A 21,027-nucleotide genomic window follows, 5' to 3' on the forward strand; every position below is an offset into this window, starting at 1 on the left:
TCCAAACGGTACGCCGCTGTATTAAGGCGAAAATGTCGTCACCGCAAAGAGGAAAGGATATTTGGAGCGATGAGGAGAAAACGCGCGCGCGCAACGTGGGCTGTCGCGGTATCGTTTCTGCGACTGTAGTCCTGCGGAGGATCATCGAAAGGACTACACCCCTTCGTTAGAGCGAGAGTCAAGCTTCCCTATTCGTTTCGTTTCGCACAGTGAACTCGCACAAGTGGAAAGATGAGTCTTCTGTTGGAGGAGGAGGAAATCGACGAGTGAGTGTTTTCGTCAATTTTCCCTTAAATTTTCTTCGGTTAAGTTGCAACCCCGTGATTTTCATCCCCCGTCGCGTCTGCAAAAAAGGGCTTGGCTACCCTCGTTGTTCGTTTCAAGAGATGACAATGATTCTCGTGCGGCCGTATCTAAGTTTAATTCCTTACCGTCGAGGACAGGTAGTTTACGATAACGTTCAAGTTTGGAATGCTTTCGCGTTTCTGCCGTGTCAGTCTTCCTACGGTACTTCCGTTATTCGGAATAGAAGCTACAAGTGTATTGTAAATGCATGTGATATCAACGTATGATTCTTCTTCGAACATTGATTTAACGAACGCGCATATAGCACGGTGCTATTCAATTTATAATGCGTACATGTTTTCATTCACAAAATCAGGGTCGTCTATGCTCGATACGTAAATTACACCTATCCCCGATTTACGCGGAAGATCGATTCCTCGGAGTATCGTGTAAAGTCCGTTATTTCGAATCATTTATTTCAAGGTAAAATAAAAATAAAATACAAATTAAGGACAAGAAATATTAGTAAATTTATGAAATAGCAGATGCAGTCAAATTTGTTTTTGCACTGTCCTGTTTTATGCGATTCTTTTGTATGCGGTATATGAAAAGAATATGTACACGAAGATACACTTTATCATTTTCTTTTCGCTTATTTCTGGAGTATTTTGTTCGACGTGGTGAAATCATTAAAATTTGTATCGTATTGTTTGTTTTAACAATTTTTAAGTAGATCAAACAAAGCAATATGCACTTTTTTGCTGCTGAGGATTTACTGCTCTGATTAAAATTAATGCTTTTTGTGTACGTAAGAAGGGAGGAATTCCCGCTTTTAGATTTAACGACGGTATTAAAGTAAAACTGTACAAACATGTGCCCAGTATAAATGTTGTTTTTTAATAGCTTCTATTCTTGGCAATTTGTTATTTTGTAAATCCCGTAAAAACAAAATCGAGTAAAGCAAGTACGTACAATTTAACGGAATAAAACGCTGAGTAAATATTTTTACTTGAACAATAGTTACAAAGAATTGAATGTAAAGACATAGAATTAATCTCTATACCTAATACATTACTAACAATATTTTGATATATGAATTTGATGTACATATAGAAATTACATACGAATATTGCAAGGTGATAGCCATTTCAATATAGTTTCCGATAGCGCTGTCGTAGATAAGGTGGCGATTTTCATTATTAAATACAGTCATCTTCAGCTACTTCAATATTTTGAAATCGAAGAAATGTTATCGATAATTGATAGGGTTACGTGTGTTTTCTCATTATTTCACGATGATCGCAAATGAAATAATTCGTTACTACCACAAAAGAAAAAAGTTTGGAGATCATAGGACGAATCATACAATGAACACCTGTTACAGGAAGAATTGAACAAATTGTTCGAATTAACTATACTAATGGCAAATATTATAAAAGAATACCACAATGAATATTCATCAACAGATTCTACAATAGATGCATCAATTTTAAAAATGTACGAGTAAATGTTTTACTCGTTACTATATTTTGAAGAAATATTAAATTTAGTTTGATATACAACCTTCTTTTTTTCTTTTTTTTGTTAAAAAAAGAGCTGCTCCGTTTTTAACGTATAACAATGTTTGTATCCTTTTAATTTTTTAAATTAAATTAAATTTTCATATTACTCATCTTTCAACACTTGTAACATCATATTGTACACTTTGTTTCATTTAATACATTTTACTAACAATTTTTTCACGCAGTAAATTTTTAATACAACATAATTCTTTTAAAATATCATTATTTTCAGAAACAACCAGAGAAAATAAATTACGTGACGAGCAACGTTTTATATTACGTTCACTTGAAATGCATTGAACGATGTAGAGAGAATGTTGTCAATGTTCTTTCTCACAGTTAAATAAATAATTTTGTTGTTCGCGTGGAAGTGCACAGGTGTGGGAAGTTCGTAATGGAAAAAGTTCTTGGCCCCATTTGCTGAATGATATGATCAGAGTAATTTTAACGAACATTGTGAAGGGTACATTTAGAAATGGAAACAAAGTACATAACGTATGTTCGTTGTTTGCAATGTTGAATGCCTTTACTTATAAAGTTTCCGTGGTATCTCGTTTGAAAGTCTCCAGTCTTCATTTAACAAAACGGAAGAATGAATTATACATATATAGCGTAACTCATTTAGAATGCATTATGCAATTTGTATTTTTGTATATACAATTGCACAAATTAAAATTTTATTTTACTCGTATTTTAATATTCTAAACTCGATTTTACTTAATCGTTCGTGCAATAAATTAGACACGCATTTGTTTTATGTCGACTGCTATTTATGTTTAAGGGGTGAAAACTGTCCTTGAAGGTGCGAATGAAATACCTATTTAATGAAATTTCTCAAAAAGTAACGGAGATAGAAAAATATGTTTAATAGAAAAAAAGTTTAGTATCTCACAATCAATAAAATGATCTGAAAGGAAATTGTACTAAAACATAGGTGGCACTACTGGAGTCAATTACGAAGCTTTTTTTTAGAAATATTTCTCGTAAAACATGTTTTGCTAGCTGAAAATTGGTCAATTTAAACAAGTAAAGTCAGTGAGCACACAAATCTTCTCAATCTTCAAAAGGTGCTAAAAAGTTACTAAAGACAATAAAAAACGTGAAAACTCGTGCGAAGACAACTACTACGCCTGAATCTCGAAATAAAACTCAGTGCGTTGTTCGTGGCGTAATTTTTTGACGACGATTGGATTCAGTGCTATATTTGTAACGGCTGGTCTCACGAAGTATATGTGGATATAAATCCACCAAATAAGTCTTACAATTGTGATTATTGTATTGCAAAAAAATGATTTGAATCTTATATTTTATTATGGCTACCCGCCACTTTTAATAAATAAGTTAATAAATAAGGCTCTATTTAAAGTTCTATATTAAGTTTAAGAATGTTTTGTATTTGTCATTTATTACGTAAATAACCGTTCTTGGATTATCTTAGAGTAGTTGTTTTTATTTTTATGTACTTTGTTATATGCGAAATATCAAAAAGAAAAAAACTAATCGGGGCTATTTGATGTAATTATTTGAAATAATTTATTTCTGACTCATATTTTCAATACAATTATTTGAAAATAAAACTAATATCAATTCATTTGAAATAATAGCTATTTTGTACAACGAATTATTTCGTCATCTTTGTGTTTAATTTATTTAATAATTCAACGAATATGTAATAATCTCCAAAATAATATGCGAAAAAAAGAATTTTCCTTGAAGTACGTTACTCTTTATAGTAATTTCCTTTGATCAAAATTCCTTCTTCAATAGTGCAGTTTGTGAATTTTTTGTGGATAAAAGGAAAATTTTCTGATAATAAGTTTTAGGATATTCGAAAGAACGTTTCTTGGTGCATGTGTAGCAATTTGTCTACTTAAAAATAACAAATAACGATCGTCGGTAGACGGCAATGTTTCTAGTTAAATAAGGTACAGGTCTGAATATATCGAAATGGTTGAAAACAAATAAGATGTATACATCCCTTAAAAGGTAGAAAGGTCGTGGAACAAAATGGTACCCATCTAATGATTAAAGAAGAACCTCCATACCGTACAAGCTGTAATCAAAAACTCATAGTAAAACATACGCTAGAAGAATGTCCAATGCATAATATTATACGAGAAATACAAAACCAACCAACCACCCTGAAGACCAGCTTAAATGACAAGAAATGCATATAAAAAATGATATCTTATTTACAAAGAACAAAAACATCCAAAGAAATATAAACAAGAATTAACAAGACACCACAACCTTCTAAAATATACGTTTAATGCAGTGTTTATAATTAGTGTTAGGTGTAAGAATTAGTCATTCTAACCATAGGTCATTCCGTATTTACTTTAATTATATTATGGCTCACATATGTATATAAATGTTGAACATGTAACTCACAGTGGTCGCTAATGACTTGCAAGCTGATGCGGCAATAAATACATTAAGAGGGCATTTTACTGTATACGCACAAAAAAAGCATATTTTCAATAATTTTTTTCTCAGGAATTATTACATAAAATTGATTGAATGTTTTTCCCCCTTAAAGGTATGATTAAGAAAAGTAAATAAAAAATTTTTTTTTTTGGTAAAAAATATTTCGTCATTTGTTTACAAAATAATATGCATGTGTGCAAACAAAAAAAGTTATCCGCTGGCGCAGGTGATTTTGGCTCTCCTGGTAATCTGAAACAGAAAATCGAAAAAGTTTATTAAACTATGTCGTCACACCTATGGTCGGAACCTCCACTTATTTATTTCATCGGAAATAAACAAAATGGTAGCGTTTCTTGTGAAAGAGAGAAAAAAAAAACACTTTTTTTGTACCGTAAATCAGGTGAAATTGTAAGTAAAAATCAAAATATAACTACTTGGAGGTTCGGACCATAGGTGTGACGACATAGTTTAATAAACTTTTTCGAGTTTCTGTTTCAGATTACCAGGAGAGCCAAGATCACCTGCGCCAGCGGATAACTTTTTTTGTTTGCACACATGCATATTATTTTGTAAACAAATGACGAAATATTTTTTACCAGAAAAAAAATTTTTATTTACTTTTCTTAATCATACCTTTAAGGGAGAAAAACATTCATTCAATTTTATGCAATAGTTCCTGAGAAAAAAATTATTGAAAATATGCTTTTTTTTGTGCGTTCACAGTGAAATCTCCCCTTAAGAAAAAAAAAAAGAAAATGGTATCTATGTTATTCAATAAATATACAATATCAAAATTTAAATATGCCTTTGAATTTTTCTTAAAAATTTGCTCGACCTTTCCGGACAACCCAATAATGTATATATATTATATTAAATGGTGTATACTAATATACTTAGTTCAAATAAATGGCATTTCTTACGAGTAGCCGCAATATACAATACACGTTTGTTACCTTTCTTCGACTAGTCGTGTATAGTAATTACGCTACCTGGAGATAGTGGTTTTTCCGAGCGTATTCGGAAGCGACCAACTGTATTTAAAATTTCGTTTCGCACTGTTGATCGTGAATGTGTTGCGACCGCGCACCCTTACCCTCTGATATTTCTGATACCTCAGTTTCTATAACAACTAGGACTCGATGTCGGGATCAGCTGTCGTGTTTCCAGAGGGTGAGAAATGACCTGGTTTAGAAAATCGTCTCTCGTGGTCAACAACGAGCCTTTAAGCTTGTAAGTTTTCGAGGGAGTCGAGACTGCGACGATTTGAGTTACTTTGAGAGCGTGCCTTCAAACTAAACTAGCCCTTTGCACTCCATTGGCGCAGTCACAGCGACATGCATATGCCATTAGCTATAACACTGATATAGATATACTATGCTATACTATTAATTATTAATACTTTGTAGTTGAAAGGTGATTGAAATTGATTACCATGCAAAGTCTATAGGGTGTTTGTTTTAAGTGAGTACAGCAGGATATCTCGGAAGATGTTGTAGTTAGAAAAAATCTGATCCTACAAAAGTTGTTTGGCATGATGGGCTATATTATGTAGTAATAATTGTTTTCTTTTGGGTGGATTAACAGAGGAGATCCGGAGGTCAATCTAATCTTTTTAAATGGAACGCTATATTTTTTATACAAGAATTCGATACTCTAGCATATTCTTGTGGAAAAAATATAGCATTCCATTCAAAAAAATTAGATTGATTGCCAGATCTCCTCTATTACTCCACCCACAAGAAAACAATTATTAGTACATGATGCAGCCCGTCTCATACCAAACAACTTTTGTCGGAACAGATTTTTAATAACTACAACATCTTTCGAGATATCCTGCTGTACTCACTTAAAACAAACACCCTGTACATCGCTTTCTGGGCGGAGTGCTTAGAGACAAGAGTGCTCACTTGATTAATGGAGAATAATACAGAATAACATAAAATAATTTAGTATAATACTAAATAATACACGATAATACAGAATAATGTAGCCTAATACAGAACAATATAGAATAAAACATGAAATACTGCTCACTTTGCGCTGTGATGGCACACACTCAATCATTTTTTCCTTGAGAAATCAATAAATTTACTTATTGTTAAAACACTTTTTTTTCAAAGTGGACGATATCGCTTCTGACGGGCCATTTACAGAAATGGGTGACATCTTATTAAGCAACTAAAGAAATTCATTCCGTATGTGAGGCGATAATGAAAACAAGTCTGATAGGATTCAGGAATTTGGCGAAGTCGAGAAATTAAGTGCTACGAGACATGTTAAATTATCTAATCTTCAATAATCGATGGAAGAAAAACCAATTAGCTAAAAAAGCTAAACCAATGTGCAAAAACTTGCCTTGTCTACTTACAATGTTCAGTGCTTGGTAACAGACTTGGCTTTCAATGTACCCAGTAACAGTATGGTGGAATTATTGTCAGCCTAGATTGGCATATGCTACTGTAGAAAATTCTTTTTAAATTAAAGACTGTTTCTAAATATCCCGGTAGATAAAGTGTTAACAATAGAATATATTTTAATGGAATGCTAAAAATATGAAGAGCAAAGAAGAAAATTAAATCAACCAAGGACTATCCAGCAACAACTTCACGACTTCAGATCTTGCAAAACCACTCTAACTTTTCTAAAAAAAAATCAACCAAACTACATGTTAAACATGACAACTAAAACTATACGTTAAACATGATTTACATATTGTATGTTAATTCCCATGTAAATTCAAATGTAGCTTACAAATGTGATCGCTAATATCCTGAGGGAGCATGCGACTTTAAATAATGTAATTTAAAAGAATAGTCTCGAGGCAAAACTTGAACTTTGTGGAAATGTTCATGAATTTTAGTCTGGCAGCTAACGTGTTATCATGGAACGTTAACAACGTATTAACACGTTCTATAAATGGTAACACTTCAAACCTGAACTTTAGGCTACCATAAATGGTACACGTAGACATATTTATTTAATGCTCTGAAAATATGTATTTTATGACAAATTTAATTCTGTAAAATATATTTCCACCAAAAAAAAACGAGCCAATATTAAATATACAGTATAGAACAGAAAAAAACAAGCTAATTACTAGAGTGCGGATATTTATACATTTATGGCAATGGAAATATGGAGAAATCCACGAGAATGTGCACAAATGAAAGAATATATAAAGTATCGACAATAAGAATATAGTGTTTAGAATATAAAACATACTTTCATTTAACTTTCAATTCTTTTTCTGTATCTATAAAAATATTAACTGGGATAAACATCTACAATCTACTAATTACTTGTGGATTGATGGTGTAATGAAACGTTGTGTGGTAATATACAAATTTTTAATTAAAACATCAAATGGCCTGAATAAGTAGGGTAAAAACGGCTTGGCACGGAACACGTTAAGGGGTTAGTCGCAGTCAGGTAAATGGAAACGGACAGTACCTCATGTTTAACATGTAGTTTGGTTGATTTTTTTTTAGAAAAGTTAGAGTGGTTTTGCAAGATCTGAAGTCGTGAAGTTGTTGCTGGATAGTCCTTGGTTGATTTAATTTTCTTCTTTGCTCTTCATGTGCTTTTTTTAAGGTATTAAATAATAATTTTTATTAATGAAAAGTAAATACATTACAAAGTATGTCTTAAAGAACTATAAAAGAATTTTTGTTTTAAAAAAAGGTTAATTCATTTCGTCATAAGAGGCGATGGCGTAGGTGGTCACTTGGTTTGCGGTGAGCAAGATTTCTTCAAACTGGTGCACCTGAAAACAAAACTAAAGGCAGATTTAGAAAATATATTAGACTAACGGGTCCCTGATCGAAGGATTTTTTATTTTCTTGTATACTTTTTTTTATCCTGTATTGAATCGCTAAGTTTAGTGGAAAAATTGAAAATCAACTTCAAATGTACGCCATCTTGTTTTAAATTAATTTCTTCCAAAATTCTTCGTTCAGAGGGACCCGCTAGACTAATCTATTTTCGAAATCTACCTTTGTTTTTGTTGTCAGGTAAACCAGTGTAGAGAAATCTTGCTCACCGCAAACCTATATTTTTAAATCATCGACTACGTCATCGGCTGTTATAACGATATAAATTAAACGTTTCTTAAAACAAAAAATGTTGTTTAGTTCTTTAAAACATGCTTTATAATGTACTTAATTGTTACTTATGCAAATTATTATTTAATAACTAAAAAAAAACACACAAAGAAATGTCGTTTTTCCTCTTCCTGACTGCGACTAACCCCTTCATAACTGTCATGCAAAATAAATATCTGATAAAAAAAACGAAAGTTACTTACAACTCGACCTAATACTACAACAGTTTAGGGTTCTGGATGTAACCTACGTCGCCAGTGTTACAGCCAGCTCGTTCAGGAGTCAAACGATACGCCGATATTGTGCATGCATCGCGTCGCGTCGGCGTCGTGTAGTCTCTTTAAGGTACCTGTGCTCATGTCATGGTTTATTGACTACCAATCACCGTGCTTGTTACACGATTCGCTGCTCACAGATAGTTGTTATGATTGTTCAGCTGAGCAGTCACTAAAGTGGGAGGAGGTAGACGTTCCAGATATGGTTCAAATTATATATGTCTATATCGATGTTGTTAGGGTTCTTTAAGATTTCCAGAGATTCCAGGTATTTTTTAGGAAAGTACTCTTTGGATTTGGCTATTGACCCTTTCTATTCAAACTTTTTCTTGACTAAAGCTTACAGCAATTCAAACCATTGGGTAGTCTGGAAAGTCCATGTCGATTTTTAGTAGGTGGTACAGGCCTGAATATATCGGAATGATTGAAAACAAGTAACATGTACAGATCTCTTGAAAGGTGGAAAGGTCGTGGAACAAAATGGTACCTATGTAATTCAATAAATATATATCAAAATTCAAATGTACCTTTGAATAATTGGCTTTCTACTTTATGGAGAAAAAATCGAGATATTTACCGCACGGATACACTGTCGACGCACATGCACGAGGATTCGCAAGGTGTGCGTAGCAGTTTCAGTGAACCCTATTGATTTCCACGTACCGCGTTTCCGAGACAGAATAGGTAGAGGACGACTTGCCATACACGTAAGAATACTACTGAATACATCTGTTCTCCGACTTACAAGGAACGGCACAAAATGAATTGAAAAGACCCAAATATAATCGAGGCAGTTATTTCATTGAATTCTTTTATTTAAATCTAAAAGTAAGTAAAATAAAAATGGAAAATGAAAAGTATTAGTTAATTAGTGAAGTAGCAAATATACGAAACTATATTTCATAATACTTTTCTTTTACGTACAAATGTAAAGTAGCATCAACTACCTATGGATATTAGCGACTTACCTTAACCCTTTCAACCCTACTATTTTCTATTTAAATTCTATTCTGTTTCCCTTTTAAAAATTAAAAGTATTAAATTAGGGTTGACTATAAATAAAAGGCTGTAGCCAGATAAGAAAGAACAATTTATTCCAGCGCAAATGATGCTCATTTTTTTCTTTAACATGTTACGAGCCGGAGGGGGCGGCTGCGTAGCCGGAGCTTTTCTATTGGAATATGGTTTTTTTGTTAATGGCTTGACCAGTGTTGTTAGGTAACACTGTGTGTCTTGAGGAAGTAAACGCGAAGACGAACCTACGTATGGCTAACGTAAGGAGCTTCAGGAGGTTGGTTATCGAGGACGAACCCACGTATGGCTAACGTGGGAAGCCGCAGGAAATGTTAGTATTATGCCTCGTAACAGTTTTTTTGTGTACCTCGAGCGGCAAAGGTATACCTTAGTGGGTGCTGGACTGAGTATTATAATTGATCAACACTAATTAAAAATGATTATACATATATTCTGATATGAACCGGGACTTACAATTGTTATAAGAGTAATTGTCGCGGTGTAGCAATGGTAATCTAAATTGTTACAAATATGAACCGAGTTAAAAGTGTAGTTTCGATTCCGCGAAGCAAGAATCTAATCCTTCTCGGTTTTTACGAACGCGAGCAAACGGGGGACGACTACAACGATAAAATAATGCCTAACAGTAGACTACGTACTGTATGGTTAAGATTTTGCTCGAAGGGGACTTGAACCCGATCTCACTAACAAGGAGAGTGCAAGACCTTCAACTCACCAATTTCATTGAAACTTTGTACACTTATAGATTTCGTTCCCCTGATTACGAGTATATACCATTATAGGGGCAGACACTCAATAGTTTTTGAGATATTTGTAATTAAAGTTTTATTATTACCTTGATGTACGAGTTTAGTTGCAGCAATCGTCAACTGTAACGGTAGCGCATCGGTAGAGTACCAGACTCGTACGCCCCTTGACCGGGTTTCGTATCCTTCCTGGTAAAAGTTTTTTTTTTTTTTGTTCTAATTAAATCATTTTCATACACGAACATTCAAAATGGTAAACAATATAATAAAAATATTAATCCTCCGCCTAACGCGCCAGAAGAACAAAATTAAATGAAAAATAGATAATATATTATAAAGTAATCGAAAAGAATTCATTTCGATGCGTGCAAGCCACCTGATCGGCTCTAACAATAATATAAACAGTCACCATAAACGTAAGACGAGAAGTTCGACGAAGCAAAGAAATAACGCACGAAGATTCTGTGACTGTGGGGGATACATAGTATGAGCCCAACGAAAAAAAAATTAATTAGAACAAAAAAAAAAACTTTCGCCAGTAAGGATTCGAACCCCGGGCAGCAGCGTACGAGTCTGGTACTCTACCGCTACTACCGATTGCTGCAACTAAACTCGTATATCAGGGTAATAATAAAACTTTAATTACAAATATCTCAAAAACTATTGAGTATCTGCCCTTATAATGGTATATATTCGTAATCAGGGGAGCGAAATCTAAAGTGTACAAAGTTTCAATGAAATTGGTGAGTTGAAGGTCTATTGCACTCTCGTTGTAAGTTTTCTCGTGTAGACAATTCGTAAGAGCACGCACAGACGTGTACAGAACCCTTTCTAGACTTTGACTAGACCCGATATGCCTTCGTCGTCACCCTTTTTATACTCAAAAATCATAGGCCAAGGGGTGGCGGGGAAGTACATTGCACGATTCCGAGATTTCCGAGGGACTACGCCCTAGCTTCGCGTTGGTCTCGAATTTCTATGCCTACGTGAAGAATACCAGGTGCGCACATCCGACTCCAAATAAGGAAATTTAGAACGGGAACGTAACACGTTTGTACCGCCAATAGTTTCGCTTGTACCTTCATCAATTAATAATTAACCAAAATTAAAGAAATGGTCGGTACCCGACATTGAGATTTTTGAAATCTGTTTTTTCCCTATTCTTTAGAATCGTTTGTACCGCTTTTCGTTTCGTTTGTACCTCAATAGTTTAAATTTTACAAGCAATTGTTGATACGGTTTAATTATAAAATTTAAACTATTGAGGTACTAACGAAACGAAAAGCGGTACAAACGATTCTAAAGAATAGGGAAACAACAGATTTCAAAAATCTCAATGTCGGGTGCTGACAATTTTTTAAATTTTGTTTAAGTATTAATTGATGAAGATACAAACGAAACTATTGGTGGTACAATCAAGTACAAACGAAATATTATCATTTTCTACAAAAAAAATTAATTTTTGAAAAGTCGGCTGCCAGGTTCACATAGCTAATAACGTTCAGCAATGACTGTTTCATGTGGTTTTAACAAACTCATAAAATACGACGGCTCTCACTGTCTACAACAGTATTCGCAGTAAAATCCACGTATACATAAACAGCGGCTCTCAATGCGACCTCCTAATATATTATTGTAGTATCCGTGCCTCCCATACCCAACAATAAGGAGTCAAATAAGAACACGAAACGTAGGGTACGGGATTGGTCGCGTAGGTAAAGCGGTCGACTGTGGATCCGAGGATCGTGGCTTCGAATCCCCGTGCCTTATTTTTCGTTTAGACTCCTACATTATTCTCGAAAATGTTCAATTAGTCACTACAGATAACGTTTTATGAAAACACGGTTTGAGACAATTCAACTTATAACAATTTATACAAATGTATAAATTTGTGATTAACGATTCCATCAAAAAACAAAGATCAAGAAAATTAAAAATAAATGGAATTAGTTATATCAGATATCGAGGACAGGTTCGTATGTTTGTTGAAAGATATCGATAAAAGATATATCGTACAATCAGGATATATCGTACATCATTACTGTGCTGATTGATGTCGTTGCGTGTGGAGTATTTGCACCGACGATAAGTTATCGATTGAAACCGAAACAAGTGAGCGCTATCTTCTTTCGATTGCCGGTGCAAAAATCGTTCCTTGTTAACAGTAATTCGAAGAACAATAGAATAAACACTAACATTCGAACAGGTATTCTTTCCAAAGTCAACTTCGGAGAAAACATTACAAAATGAAAGGTGAATGCTTTTGTAACACTCTTTCCCCTTCCACTCCGCACTTTTCTTGGAAGAAAGGAAATGTGAAGAATCCATTCCGCGCTTATACGTTTAAACATACATACGTGTGCGAGTAAGAAGGTGGGAACTCTAGGAACTTTGTACATTAATAGTAGTAAAATTATGTTTCCAATTGCTTGAAATTTAATCTTTTGCACCACGAGGGTTTTTATCTTTAATATTAACCCTTTGACTGCGGAGGGCGTATATACATACATACATGTATATATATATATATATATATATGCGCCCTCGAGAGATAAGCTCCGAGAAATGTTTGTATTCGTTAAATCGATTGAAAAAATATATCAGCTTATAGGGAACGATGAGAAGAAACTTTTTTATATGTACAGTTTATTCATAGGATGCTTAGTTTCGGAAATAAAAATTGAAAAGTTAAAAGTTCGTTGGAAAAATTGAATTTTAGGAAAAAGGTCTTCTAAGATTTTTAATTCTTATCTCTGAAACTAAACGTCCTATGAACAAACTGTAAATATATAAAAGTTTCGTCTTATCATCCTCTATGAGGTAATATTTTTTAATATATCGACAAATAACTACTTGTCAACTAACCATGCTTTCATTTTCACTATTTCAAATGTAATCGAATTTATAAAAAAATGGTCCCCTAGGTTCTTAATTTCTATTTTAGAGACTAAACGTCTTATGAATAAACTGTAATTATAAAAAAGTTCCGTCTTATCATTTCCTATAAACTGATATTTTTTTTTTAATTCAGACCTCTACGACGTCACTTGGAATATCTAGCAAAGATCGTCCCGCAGTGAAAGGGTTAATGATTATCAACATCAAGGCAATTTTCAGGTGTCATGTCAGAAAATTAAAAATGTTTCCTTTCATTTTGTAATGTTTGATAAAGTATGTATTGGTAAAATAATTTCTCTTCTTAGCTACGTATTTATTATTTTTATTTGGTACTACGAATTTGGAATTTCACAGGTACGATTTCCCTCTTTCTCTCTATGTATACAAGGCGAGGCAGTTAAAATAGAAAACATGAATAATTCACTTACTTTTAGCGATACAAAAAAATGTCGAAAATTACATGCCTTACTCTGTGTATAATATTTGACAATAATATTTTTGTTTACTAAACGTAGGGTTCTATGAACTTTGTGCGAATTGCCGAGTACATTACACCTTGAATAGAAAAAATTAAGAAACAGCCTGAATAGAGGCTGTCGAGACGTAAATATAAATAATAGACTGATAACAGGTATCGATTCGAAACCGAATCAATTTGTATAGCGCGATATGGTAGATACTTCTGTGTTTGTCCTCATGCTCGTTGCTTTCATACGTTCATTGTTAATTATGTCAGACAATTTAAACACAAATGTATGAAAGATGTGATTCAATCAATGTGATTTCTTAAATTGTTGCGTTAACTGTACGAATTTTTGAATTTAGTCTCGTCATTCCGTGCAAATTACTTAATTAAGCAAGTCGGGTACTAAACTTCGTATTTATAGCACAGCCTCAGTTAATATTTTATTCATGGTAATGCAACATTGAAACTGAATTGTTTCCGAAAAAAGAGCATTTTTAATTTTCTGACATGGCACCTGAAAATTGCCTTGATGTTGATAATCATTAATATTAAAGATAAAAACCCTCGTGGTGCAAAGAATAACATTCAACAATGAAGAGACTGCAGGACGATTTTTGCTGAAAATTCTAAGAGGCGCAAAGGTGTCACTTTTAAACAAAATATCAGCTTATAGAGAATGATAAGACGGAACTTTTTTATATTTACAATTTATTCATAGGACGTTTAGTTTCAGAGATAAAAATTGAAAACTTAAGAGAGCTTTTTCCAGAAATCCAATTTTTCCAACGAAATTCTAACTCTTCAATTTTTATTTTCGAAACTAAGCGTCCTGTGAATAAACCGTAAATATAAAAAAGTTTCGTCTCATGATACCCTATAAACTGATATTTTTTCAAAATTAACTTAATGAATACAAACATTTCTCTGAGCCCATTTCTCGAAGACCGTATATATACGCCTTTCGCAGTTAAAGGGGTTAATCAATCAAAAATAAGATGGAAATTTCTGAAGGAAAGAAGTTATACAAGCGAAAATGATGACTTCGAGTCACTGACATCAGACAATGATAATGCAAAAAAAATTAAACACAAACAAACCAGGCCAAAAAAGAACATCTTTGATAATAACAAAAAGAACAAATATTTGATAATAACAAAAAAAATTGTCCCTGAAAAGATTAAATGTAGTGTACGAAGTCTATTGGGATATCACGTATCTTCTCTTCGGAGATAAGCAAAATACCTGCTTAAATAAAGATATCGATTAACGATTAAAAGATGAATATCTTAAAATAACCAATTTTTTAAATTATGGTCATTGGGTTATTCGTCGCGTAAGAAATCTTGGATTGGAAGAAATACGAATCTCGGAAGAAATAGCGAATTGTATTCAGTCACGCGTTTTAGTCATCTTTCGTAACACCTGCGACTAAGTAAGCAAAATACGCTGAATACTATCCATATCCTCGTGTATGGTACCGCATTCCTCTTAACCAGGAAATGATCTTGCTTTCTTCCTGCGATACACATTTTCTCGTGAGATTAATCTACCAGTGTTTGCGATAATGTTGTGCGATATCCATATGAAATATTCTGTACTTGACGAACTAATTACAGTGCACGATAATTAGTATAAAAATTAAAATGTACATTTAATCCTACATATAACATCATAGTATCAAGTAAATCCCAAAACAACTCGTTTCAGTCTGCTTCATACTTTTTCTCGTATATTACTACGATAAACAACGCAGAACAAAATTAAATTAAAAGATATGAAACCATTTAACCCATTCACTGCCAGGCGAATTTAATGTGTTTTGCCTTGATGTGTAATATAGGTTATTATTTTGGTAATAAAAAGTGATATTAAATTTGTTGTTTTAAAAAGAATTATTCGTGACTCAAAAGGCTATAAACTTATTCCTTGAGTAATTGCAATCAATTTGAACTACGAGATATCTCATAGTTGCCAGTGAGTGGGTTAAATTATATAAATATGTTTTCAAGTATAAGGACAATTTGGTATCATCGTTCAAGTATAAAAAAGTAACAATGTAATTCTATTGCAGGAGGTTTGCCAAAGGTTTCCTTAACCTCTGCAGGGAAGATTTTTCTTCACGCTGTTCTTATATCTCTAACTGTACATCGAAAATGACATTATTAGGGGAGCCAAACCATAAGATTTTTACGCCTTTTGTGTAGGGATTCTGTAGAGAATAAGTTATTATCAAATTTTTGTTCTTTTTATTAACAGTAATTATAATTACGAAAAACTAAACGTCTACATGTGTGGCCAAGGTCGTAAAGAGGTTAATCGAGGGAATCCCAATTTGAGAAACACTGTTTATATATTTTCCAATTACAAATTAAAAACGATTTAAATATAGAGCCATCGTTTAATTCCATCGCTTTCATCCAATCTCGTGTTAGAGTTATGGTGAGGTTAGAAACTCCAGGATTAGTTCTACTTTATAATTAAATGCCGTTGCTCTGAGATGACGGTTTATTTACCAATTTCTCGAGGGACCCTTCCAACCAATTTCTGGTTAAATTACTTTGTTAAAGATACAGAGCCTGTTGTCGATTAAATCGCATGCGGCCACCCAGGGAATGGAAAATATACCACTCGTTTTCAGATCATAAACGCAAGAGGAAAAACAAATGTTATTTTTAGCATAAAATATTCTGCTTTATTTATGGAGATCGTTGGTTCGCGGATGCTTTATTGAGAAGGAAGTGCGATACTGTTAAAAAATAATACACTCGTGAATACAATGTTTTTGAGCTGAAAAATTGCTTCACTAAATATTAAGATGGAGAAAGTTATATTTGTTAATATATTACGGAATGTTACTTATTTAGGAGACATAAACGTCTCTGTCGCGATTACAAGTAAAAATTTCGTCCTATCTATTTTTTAATAAATTATAACTATCGAACTAGCCAAGGGTTGTAAATGAGCTTTAGCTGGCTTACAGTGAAGATGTAAGAGTATCAAATAAATATAATTTTAATTTACATAAAAATTTGTTCACCCATTTTTTTTTTTTTAAATATTTTAAACAAATGCCTTGTTTTTATACCACGGATATTTTAAGAAATGTGAAAAGAAATGAGAATACGCCACATTTGTCCTCTTTATGGAGGAACTTACAAGAAGATGGAGAGATTTAAATTGGCTGAATGAAAATTAATCTAATCTACATATATTACTTAGCTAAAAAATGGCGGTGGCCAATCAGAATCGGGCAACTTTACTTCTTGACTCTAATTAAAGGGTCCCTAACTTATAATATGGACAAGTTGTTTGTGTACAATGCGGATAAAAGAAGCTGTAGCCAAGCCGCGAAGTTTTTCTATCGATGGAATGACATGACAGATTTCTAATTATAATAGTATAATGTAGCGTAGCTAGTATCAGTCTACTAATTAGGAGTCGAAGACCATATGTGGGGTATAACGTGACCTCGCGACAGCTTCTCTGCTTGCAATTAGCAAACTAGTCGCAGTCGGTTCAACCGACTCCGTTTATATCGACCAGGGCCGTGATGAGTTGGGAACAGTACGGCACGTAATTTTGTCTACGATGTTCACAAGTATAGATCTCTCCGTCATTCATTCTATTTGTTTTATACTAAATTCACGAGAAAAAGAATAACGCTGACATGAAACAACTTTTTAAATATTTAGTTGATGTTTGTATATTTTAAAGAGTGTTTAGTCTATAAACTTAACTATTGCATTTAATATGTGTACCATGTGTACTTACACGGATCCTAAACATATTTTTTTATGTTCGAATAATGTTTTCCTTAGTTCGTTCCATCTTCTAAATTTTCTGATTTCTAGGTTTAATTGTAATTATACATTCACAGGAAAAACATACACAATGGTAACCTTAATAAAACTTATTATTTATTACAAAAATATAGGAAAAATATACTTTTTATCTTTATTCACATTTCGTTTCTTTATTTATCCTTATCCTTGTGCTTTTTAATTTTTAGGTATGCGCTACGGATCTTCGTCTATTTTATCACAGAATTTTTCTAATGTTTTGCATATTTTGTTCTTTTCTAGCGTTAGGAGAATTAGAATTTTTCCTACCATCTCAATTTCATATTTATGTTTATTTGTTTAATCTATTTTTTGGACAATTTTATAAAGGATATTCGCACATTACTTATTCTAACTTACTACATATTTGTTTGTTTGTTTCGATGAAAAATTTTGTGTATTCAAGCTACCACATAAAAAGTAATTAAATTAGTTTCAGAATTTGAAGAATTAATTATTTATTATAAATCAGTTAAGTTATCAGTGGAATTTACTACATATTTATTTATCTGTTTCAATGATAAATGTTTATATTAGAGGTACCACATAAAAAGTAATTAAATTAGTTTCAGAATCTGAAGAATCAGTAATTGATTATAAGTCCGTTTCTGTGGGAGTCCCTGTTATCATACAGAGTACTATGCTCGACAGTGTTTGAGGAAGAACACTGCTTGTTGCTATCACGTTGGTAGAACGTATATCGTGAATATCGGTGCACCAATAGGAAAACTCGCGTCTTTTACGCGTCTGTGTTGGCAGTGGTACAGTCGTTCGAAAAATGTATATTTGCACAAACAGTGGGATCAGTTATGAAATTGCATCGGTGTCCCTTATTTACTGACTTTACATGAGTACTTTGCACTTTGTATAATCTAGGGTTTCCCCTACGTGGCTTAATTCTTTATCGTGTAATTTTCAAACATCGTTTTAATAATACTAATTGTATTAATTTGCAAAAATTAAATATTCAGAGACTCGTTAAAGAGAATCAGAACAATATGAATCTTTTAAAAATAATTTAACAAGTGATAAAAAAAGGAACACGTTTGTCTATTGCAAATCGTGTATCGATATTCATATGGCGTCAGATGGAAATCGGAAATGCATTTGAGTTGACAAGCGTTTGTTCACCTGGTGGAGACTTATGTAAACTGTACTTTTTGTTAGCAAAAAATCATGGTGACCATTTTTGCAAGCGATGCGTGAATATAAGTTTTTACTTTATCGTGTATAATATGGATCACGTTAAATCAAAGTTTCAAACAAAATTTAAGTAGGAAGTGTTTATACATCTTTGCGAGAAAAGGACATTACAATACGTTGATTGTCATAGGTATATAGGCGATGGGACTTTCCGCTAAGAAACAGAAAGAATTTATTCCGAAGCGTGAACAAAAAAAATGAATCTTTATAGGATTTAAAAGTTCACCGAAATTGCTAAAATAACCGCCACCACATTTGTTACGTTATACAGTCTCCAATAGTATAAGTACGAAGTTCATGTCTCGTAGAAATTTGTAAGAGTATCAGTGCTGCCAATTAACGTGTTAAGTTCTCAGAAAACCTATTAAAAAATAAAGTTAATAGACGCATAAAAAATAGATCTCGGATTGCAAATGGTCACACGTTGCGATAAGTTTTCCAGTTTCTACGCACCTGAGGTACGAACCGGAATTGTCTTAACTCACTTAAGGGGGCATTTCACTGTGAACGCATAAAAAAAGCATATTTTCAATCACTTTTTTCTCAGGAACTATTGCATAAAATTGAATGAATGTTTTTCCCCCTTAAAGGTATGATTAAGGAAAGTAAATAAAAAATTTCTTTTTGGTAAAAAATATTTCGTCATTTGTTTACAAAATAATATGCTTGCGTGCAAAAAAAAAGAAGTTATCCGCTGGCGCAGGTGATTTTGGCTCTCCTGGTAATCTGAAACAGAAAATCGAAAAAGTTTATTGAACTATGTCGTCACACCTATGGTCGGAACCTCCACTCATTTATTTCATCGGAAATAAACAAAATGGTAGCGTTTCTTGTGAAAGAGAGAAAAAAAACACTTTTTTTGTACCGTAAATCGGGTGAAATTGTAAGTAAAAATCAAAATATCAACTACTTGGAGGTTCCGACCATAGGTGTGACGACATAGTTTAATAAATTTTTTCGATTTTCTGTTTCAGATTACCGGGAGAGCCAAGATCACCTGCGCCAGCGGATAACTTTTTTTGTTTGCACACATGCATATTATTTTGTAAACAATTGACGAAATATTTTTTACCAAAAAAAAAAATTTTTATTTACTTTTCTTAATCATACCTTTAAGGGGGAAAAACATTCAATCAATTTTATGTAATAGTTCCTGAGAAAAAAATGATTGAAAATATGCTTTTTTTGTGCGTTCACAGTGAAATGCCCTCTGAAAGAATAGAACGATTCTTAATTCAAATTTCGTACTTGCAACACGTTCGCCGAACGAGGTTGGCAAGACTTAACCGCGCGTATGCACAACCTGTACGAGCGTTCTGTATATACGCAAGTACTTACGCATGTTGTTTGACAACCGTTTGGCAGCCAACCGTGGACGTGGTGGGGATACTCAGGAAACATATAAAGGAACGTCGATGCATCGGAGATTCTATTCGGGAACGGGTACTGCTCGCGCTACCGTTCGAAACCGATTCTTGCCGTTCCCTCGCGGAAAGGTGACCGACCACACGATTTTTCGTCTAGTAATTTCGTTGTTTCGTTCGATAATACGTCCTTCGAAGATCAATCGAGGTTCGAGTTCCTCGCGAGAACAAGTATCTTTCCTTTGTTCCGCGGAAGGTAAAGATTCTTTGTCCGTCAAGATGCCCACTTGCTCGTGTGAGAACCGACTCGTAGACGATGGAGAGAACCACGTGTGCCAACTGAAGCTTCCCGAAAATAGTCTATACGAGGATGAGACCCAGGTGCACGATGAATCCGTTAGGTATGCTCAGTTGTGTTTGTTTTTCTTTCTCTTTTGGTCATCGAGAAAGGCGTTCACTTTTCTTTTTCTTTTTTTTATGTAATAATGATCAATTGGTAATGTGTAAAACGCTTTAACTTTAATTTCTTCCTCACACGTTATTTAATCTCAACACTTTAACTATTGGTATATTTAGAAGCACTCTATGACTTAGAAGAGGATTCTTTACGTTAGTGTGTACTAATCATTAATTAATATTAATTTCTGACTATTTTCTTTCTTTTTTGGCCAATTGGTAATAAAAATGCTTTACCTAACTTCATATTTACGCTTTATTTATTCTCAACACTTTAATCATTGGTATATTTAAAAGCAGTCCATAGTTTAGAAGAGGATTCTTTTACATTAATGTATATTGATCTAGGTTGATATTAATTTCTGCTAGTA

At 33.3% G+C, this 21,027-nt stretch overlaps 1 protein-coding gene across 2 annotated transcripts in view; it reads left to right on the forward strand.

Annotated features, from left to right (window-relative positions):
- The first annotated feature begins 30 nt into the window (after nt 1-30).
- LOC128874900 (uridine phosphorylase 1) overlaps nt 31-21,027 on the forward strand; it is a 38,818-nt gene continuing 17,821 nt past the window's right edge. The window contains exon 1 of one of the 2 annotated variants that reach the window (XM_054120051.1): nt 31-266. In XM_054120051.1, the coding sequence (XP_053976026.1) occupies nt 232-266 (35 nt within the window). In that variant the 5' untranslated portion in view covers nt 31-231. Of the gene's footprint in view, nt 267-20,260; nt 20,602-21,027 lie in introns of those variants that run through there. The other variant, XM_054120050.1, reaches the window with a different exon arrangement.

The sequence above is a fragment of the Hylaeus volcanicus genome, chromosome 4 (genome assembly GCF_026283585.1).
Source record: "Hylaeus volcanicus isolate JK05 chromosome 4, UHH_iyHylVolc1.0_haploid, whole genome shotgun sequence".
Classification (NCBI taxonomy): Eukaryota; Metazoa; Arthropoda; class Insecta; order Hymenoptera; family Colletidae; genus Hylaeus; species Hylaeus volcanicus.